The following is a 7,606-nucleotide window of genomic DNA, read 5'->3' on the forward strand; positions in this document are numbered from 1 at the left end:
AGAGATCCTTATTGTGTAAATATTGCTCTTATTGGGAAGCTAGTTTGGACTTTTTTCCAGCAGCCAAACAAGCTATGGGTCCAATTATTGGATGCCAAGTACCGATCATCTCTATATGACTGTTCTAGTTATCCTAAGAACAAGGACTCTCCCATTTGGAGGTGTCTTTGCAAGACTTGAAAAGTGTTGAAGGATGGGTTTGCTTGGTGTATTGGAGATTTGAACCAGAATTTTTAGTTTTCTAACTGGAGGAGAGAAGGACGGTTATCTAATGAGATGGATTATGTTCACATTTTTTATTCGAATCTCCGGATACAGGATATTTGGTCGGTTGGTAGGTGGCATTTGGATACTCTTTATTCTCCTTTATCTCAAAATCTGAAAGGTAATATTCTCTCTTACAATCCAGATGAACAAGCAGGTCCGGAAGTGCTAGATATATAGTTATGGCTTCTCCAATTAGCGGAGGCTATTCTGGCTCTGGCTCTGGCTCTGAGGGAGATCCACAGCAGCATATAATGGATCAAAGGAAGAGGAAGAGAATGCAGTCGAATCAAGCTTGGTTTTGTTCCTAATATTATCTTTCCTTTGTTCTATATATGCCAAATTGCCAATCAATCAAGCTTGGTTTTGTTACCCACGGATATTTGTACCTTGAATTAATAGCAAAATTTATTTACTCTATATAACAAGAAAATCAGTTACCTTCTTTGTCATGTAATTGCTTTGGTACATTATGCCTCAGGTATAACTGCATGAACACAGATAAATGAGAAGATGTTTGCAAAATAACATTTGAGATTTCATCTAAACCTAGATCAGCCAGTTTGTGCTGCATGGGGGGAAATGAAAAGATTGAAAGACAATAAGAGTGAAGGGAAGCTTCGCAACTAACACGTGATTCCCTTTCAATGATGAAATCAGAGCCATTTCAGCTTAGTGCTAAATTAACATCAATGCATTTATATAATTACAGAAAAGAAAAAAATGATAGATACCCACAAGAAACGTATGACAACCATCTAGTCACTGAAAATGCCATAAAATAAGCAATGACAAAGAAAACGCTTAGGGAGGATAAAGCAGAATAAAGAGTACCAATCATGTCAAGACCCAAAAGCATTAATATGTAATGGATATATGATCCTGAAGAAGGTAACAAAACAAAAGTTAAAAAGAAAGAGATACAAACAACATTTGTGATGTCTAACAAGAAGAATCTCATCTGATTTTATCCTTGCAACAGGCCTCTAGATATCATTTCACGAAGAAATTTCTCTGCTTTATCATTTTCACCGTTTTCAAATAGAGCACGAATGATTGTTTCATAAGTCACAGCATCTGGTAAGCAATCACTGTCTTCCATTTTTGTCATGAGTGCCAATGCTTCCTGAAGCAGACCCTCTTTGCAAAGCCCATTGATCATAATGTTGTATGTCCGCACATTTGGACGATAGCCTTTAATCAAAAGATCTTCAAATATCTGTTCTGCCTTTTTAAGTCTTCCACTTTTGCACAGGCCATCTATAAGTATGGTGTATGTAAATATATTTGGATCAATGCCACTCTCTTTCATTTGATTGAATAACATAAGTGCCTTCTCATGTTGTTTCATATTGAACAAAGCATCCAGCAAAGAACTGTAAGTGACTATATTAGCGGGTTGACCTCGATTAAATCAAGTGTCTCACAATTATTTCAAAGGGACAAACTGAAATCCAAGTATAAAGGAAAATTCATACTAGAGATCTTTAATATTGTCTGTGCCATGCTTTAACTTAACATGCTTGAGTGCACCTAGCAATCAGTAAGCATGGAACAAAGATGATATCCATGATAAGAATCCAAATACTCAACCACCAATACAAGGTCAATACCAGTTTCATAGAATAAGTTAATCAGCACTTAAGCAGTGAGGCTATATAATAGTTCAACTTTTGATTGCAAAAGAAATTGTATTAGCATTCAAAAATATTCTACAAGAACAAATGCAATTTCAATCTTTACAACATTGTTTCACTTTTAATTCTTTATTCTAACCCCACTCATCACAATGCAGAGAAGATTTAGAAAATACCAAAGAAATAGGTGTAGAAATAGTTGAAGTTGGCATTAGAATCACCAAATCTTTCATGACAGGTGTAGCTGATATCAGACAACAAAACCCTAAACCATGTTTTAATAATAAAAGCTTTTCAACATGATTTTAAACAAGAACAATGTAATAATCCCTATATAGGATTTTTCAATAAGAAATAATGAAATAATTCAATTAAGCATTAACTGCTGAGTAACATTAGTTCCGAAAATGAACAAGGGTTTTAAGATAACATTAATTACAACTGTACATTAATTATGGAAATGAACATAATGTACATATTTTCAATTGATTTCTAAGAATTAAAGCCGAGTAACATTAATTATGAAAATGAACAAAGGTTTTAAGATAATTCATATTTGAACCAAATTAGCCAAATTCCTAGAAATTCCTTCTTGCACAGACTTTTTTATTTGAAACATCAAGTGTAATCACAGACTTGGTATACAGGTTTCTTCACCTATGATCAGATTTTAAAAAATAACAAAAATGTTGAAATTGTCAACAAAAAAGGGGGGGTCATGCATTTAGTAGATGTATTTGTTTCAAAGATGGCAGTGAAAATCATACATCTATGTCATTAATCTTGCCACCGCATACCTTTTAGAAGAATTCTAAGAAGATTCAGTCAAATAAAACACAGTTGCTCATCAGACCAATCATGAGCTCTTAATTACTATCAAGAAATCTTAAGCATTAAGCCACCAGTTACAACTAGGAATATCCGCCGAAACAGGATGCATGATAGCCTTGGTAACAAAGACTAAAAAATAAGCCAATAACACAAGTTCAAAATTAATTCAATAACAGTGAGATAACCAAAATCAGAGTGATAGTGAGTTCATGGCATTTCCCAAATCCTCCAACCCAATAGATATAAAATTTACCAAGTTCTGTACAAATTTTGACAACAGAAAAATTATTAATTTGAGTTGATTTATTCCTCCTTAGTGTCTTTTCAATAAGCCTCTAGCAATCATTTCATGAAGATGTTTCAGCGCTTGATCATTTTCACCTTTTTCCAACAGAGCACGAATAGTTATTTCGTAAGTTACAGCATCCGGAGAGCAACCATTGTCTTCCATTTCCAACTTTAAGGCCAATGCTTCATCAAGTAGGCTCTCTTTGCAGAGCCCCTTTATCATAACATTGTATATCCTTGTGTTTAGGTGATAGCCTTTAATGGAAAGATCTTGAAAAATCTCTTTTGCATATTTAAGCCATCCACTTTTGCACAGGCCATCTATAAGTATGGTGTATGTATATATATTCGGATCAATGCCACTCTCTTTCATTTGATTGAATAACATAAGTGCCTTGTCATGTTGTTTGACATTGAACAAAGCATCCATCAAAGAACTGTAAGTGACTATATTAGCGGGTTGACCTCGATCATGCATCTTTTCAAGAAGCTCCAAGGCACAAAGGATTCTCCTTGATTTTCCCAAGCCATCAATTAGAGTATTGTAAGTTACCGTGTTAGGAACCAAGTTCTTGCGACGCATCTCTTCGAAGAGATTCAAGGCGTCATCGATCATTTTACTTTTGCAAAAGCCATTAATCATGATAGTGTAACTCCGAACATCAGGAAACACTCTATTATCGGCCATTGTGTTGAATACATATTTTGCCTTATTTACCTCATTAACCAAACAATATCCGTCCATTAAGCTATTATAAGTAACCACATTTGGTTTCACACCATGTTTTGTCATTACAGCCAACACATTCTTAGCATCCTTGATCTTTCCTTCCTTGCATAGTCCATCGATCAAAGTACTATAGGTATAAATATCAGGAGTAATGTTTCGAAGCACCATATCACTTAACAAATCAATGGCTTCCTTAAGTTGGCCCGCAAGGCACAATCCATAAATTAGAGTATTGTAGGTGATAACATCGGGAGAAATTCCCTTAGCAAGCATTTCAGAGAATAAATGAAAAGCCTGACTTACAAGTGTATCCTTGCAGAGGCTATCAATAATTGCATTGTACATGAAGACATCAGGAGCAATGCCATAACGTGGGATGTTTCTCAACACTTGAATAGCAGCTGATGTGTGTCCGGACTTACAGAGGCCATTGATCAAGGTCCCATAAGTGACTTGATTAAAGTGAAATCCATGAGCCAGCACTCTGTCATGAAAGCGCACTGCTTTTTCAACACTACCAGAGAGACAGAGACCTTTCAGGATTGTTGTCAATGTTACCGTATTAGGTTGATAATCCATTCTGAAAATCTTGGCCAATACAGAGAAAGCAAGCGTCACACGACCCATGCCGCAACAACAATTAATTACGATGCTCAAAGTAAATAAGTCGGGAGCGATTCCTCTGGCTTGCAATTGCTGAAAAAGGGAAATGGCGGGGAGAAATGGTTGGTGTTGGCAAGAGATCCCAAAATCTTGGTGAATTGGATGATGGATGGAGGACGACGCATAGAGAGCATGCGAGTGAAGGAATGAACAGCTTCATCAACTTGGCGAGTAGAATGAGAGTGAAGGGATGAAGAGGAAGGGAAGGAAAGAAAATTAGGGATTTGGAGAAGAGAATATCTAAAAATGAAAGTGAACCTTGAGGTTGAGGATGACAACATTTTAGTGATTCGCACATTCGCCGTTAAGTTAGAGGTAGTGCTCTTTGCTCTCTGGTCCAAGACGCAGACGACTAGACGTTGCGATCTCTGACAAATAGTTCTCTCGATTTTTATCCGGTATTAGTATATGTTTCAGGGATTTGTCTATGGTGAAAAAAGTATAAAGTGGTTCTTTAAGGTCTAAAGAGAATATGCTATTTTTGTGGTTGTGATGATTTCTTTCACTATTTTTTTATATTACACAGATGACCTCTAATTTAGTAAAATTATAATAAATAAATTAAAAAATAGCCCAATTATACTAATAATTTGAAGTCGTAAATTTTGTGAAAGAAATATGTGGGCTTTTTGAGATAAACATGTATTTAGTAAAATTAATTTATTAAATAGGTTATTTATATATCGATCAAAATTTAATTTTAGTCCTTTCAAAATTAATAAAAAAATATATTAACCAAACATGCATTCTTAATATAAAATTAGTTTATTTTCTGTGGTTTGCACAAGAATTTAAATTATAATCATAAATAAATATTATTTAGTATGAATATAAATTAATTATTTTAAAATGATTGATAATATATATATATATATATATATAGTATGTAAATAATAATATTTGATGTGTAATTTACTAAAAGTTTGTTTATTATTATTTTTTTAAATTGTAGCATGAAAAAAGAGTAACTTTATTTTTTATTAGTTAAAAAATTCTTCATATTTTTTTATTATGCAATTAACTTGGTTAATAATTTTTATTATTGTTTTCCTATCAAAAAAATATCAGCTTATATTATTCATATATTTTTTTAAAACTAATGGTATTATTATGTTTATTATTCTAGATAATTGGGTTAATTTGGGGTTAAAAATTACACAAATGTTATAAACCAATTTTAGTTACACATCTTGTTTTGAATAGTTTTATGTATTTGATTCGATTTATGCTATTTAACTATAAATCGAATCAAATGAATTTGATTTAGCATGTTCAGTGTTAAATTGACATAGCTTGCATTGTTTCGATTTATTGTTGAGAAGCGTGTAACATACTAAATCGAATTAGTTTAATTAGATTTAATACTGATTCAGCATATACAGTAAATCAAATCAGTCTAATTTAATTTACTACTTATACAAATCATTGATATTTCTTACTTTTAAGTTTTACTATTTAGACAAATTGTTGACATTTCTTATTTTTAAGTTAATCTTCATTAACTTTAAAACATAAATGTCAATAACGAAAATACTCCATTTAGATTCAAATAAAATATAAAATACCTCCATTTCGATTTACAAACTTATGAATTTAAAATAGAACAATAAACGATTTTAAAAAATTATTAAAAATCATTCTTTAACTCATTAGTATCTAAAAAATTATTATCGAGACTTTTGATGTTAATTTTTTTATAAAAATAAAGCCCTCCAATATGGCATAAGAGTTAAAACTTAAATTTTTTCAAAATTAAAAGTAATGTATAATTATACAATATATAATGACCAACTATATTTAATTATTTATACAATATGTAATTTAAAAATAATTAAAATATTATATCAATTATATTATTATTTAATTATTGAATTAAGTGTAAAACTTATGCTTTGATGACATTATCAATTATATTTGAACTTTTGAAGTAACTAAAATATCCTTAATTAATTTTTTAAATAACAAAATAACATTTTAAAATTAATTTTAAAATAACTAAAATACTATTATAGAATTATTCATATTGTTTGATTGTATTAAAAATGAGAAATTCGATTTTGATTTTTACAAGACTAAAACACTTTTTAGTTTAATTTAAATGACTAAGGTGTCATCTTTAAAACTCAAACAAAAATAATTTTTTAGTATTAATTTTAAAAAATACTAACCCTTCAGGTCTAAGGATGTTTAATTGTATTTGAAAATTAGTATTTGATTTTCATTATAAAAACAAAAATTTTCGTAGAATTTATATATTTTAAGAGATTAAAAATCTTTTTAACATTAATTTTAAAAAGACTAAATTAACGAAATTATTAATTTATATTGTATGATTATATTAGAAATTATAAATTTTATATATAAAAAAGACTCAAATAATCTTATACTAAACTTTTAAAAGATTAAATTAACCTTTTTAGGATTAATCTCAAATGACTAATTAAAATACGCTTTTATAATGAAACTTGTTTAATATATACTAAGAATTATAAATTTAAATTTTTAAAAAGACTAAAATACTCATATGATTAATGTTTACGAGATAAAACAATCTTTGAAGGTTAATTCGAAAAAAATATTAAAATATTATCATAAGATTAATCTATACTATTTGATTGTATTAGAATTTAAAAATTTAAATATAATTTAAAAAAAACTAAAATATTTTTGTAATTTATGTTTAGAGTACTAAAATACCCTTTAATATAAAAAAGATTAAATTATTCTTACAGAATTAACTAAAATTGTTTGATTATATTCGAAATGAAAAATAATTAACCGTTAAAAGACTAAAATAATTTTATTAGAATTTATCTTAAATTTAGTTATATTAAAAATTGTAATTTAATTTTTAAAAAGAATAAAATATCTCTGTAATTAATTTGCATACTCATAATTCTTAGTTGAATTATTGAAAAAACATTAGACTATAATAAGAGTTTCTCTAAAAAAATGATAAAAATTGTTGAGACTCAATAGCACATACAAGAAAAAATCATCATTGATTTGAGCACACAAAAATTTAAGTGCAAAGCTGTAATGTTGTGCACGTCACCAAAAGTTTGGGTTCGAATGATAAATTTATAAAAAGCTCAAAAACCTATATTTTTTAGAGAACCCCAACATTATCTCCAATTCTATTATTTACTTTGGTCCTTTAAGCACCCAAATATATTTTTACCATCTTAGAAAG

The 7,606-nt window shown here is 29.7% G+C and overlaps 1 protein-coding gene across 1 annotated transcript in view; it reads right to left on the reverse strand.

Annotated features, from left to right (window-relative positions):
* Positions 1 to 1,178: 1,178 nt before the first annotated feature.
* Positions 1,179 to 7,606, reverse strand: part of LOC107490630 (putative pentatricopeptide repeat-containing protein At1g12700, mitochondrial) — a 14,175-nt gene continuing 7,747 nt past the window's right edge. The window contains exons 2-3 of the mRNA XM_052261955.1: positions 3,486 to 3,738; positions 1,179 to 1,668 (exon numbers count right to left, since the gene is read on the reverse strand). Of these exons, the coding sequence (XP_052117915.1) occupies positions 1,232 to 1,668; positions 3,486 to 3,738 (690 nt within the window). The 3' untranslated portion in view covers positions 1,179 to 1,231. The remainder of the gene's footprint in view (positions 1,669 to 3,485; positions 3,739 to 7,606) is intronic.

Source organism: Arachis duranensis, chromosome 5 (assembly GCF_000817695.3).
Source record: "Arachis duranensis cultivar V14167 chromosome 5, aradu.V14167.gnm2.J7QH, whole genome shotgun sequence".
Lineage (NCBI taxonomy): Eukaryota > Viridiplantae > Streptophyta > Magnoliopsida > Fabales > Fabaceae > Arachis > Arachis duranensis.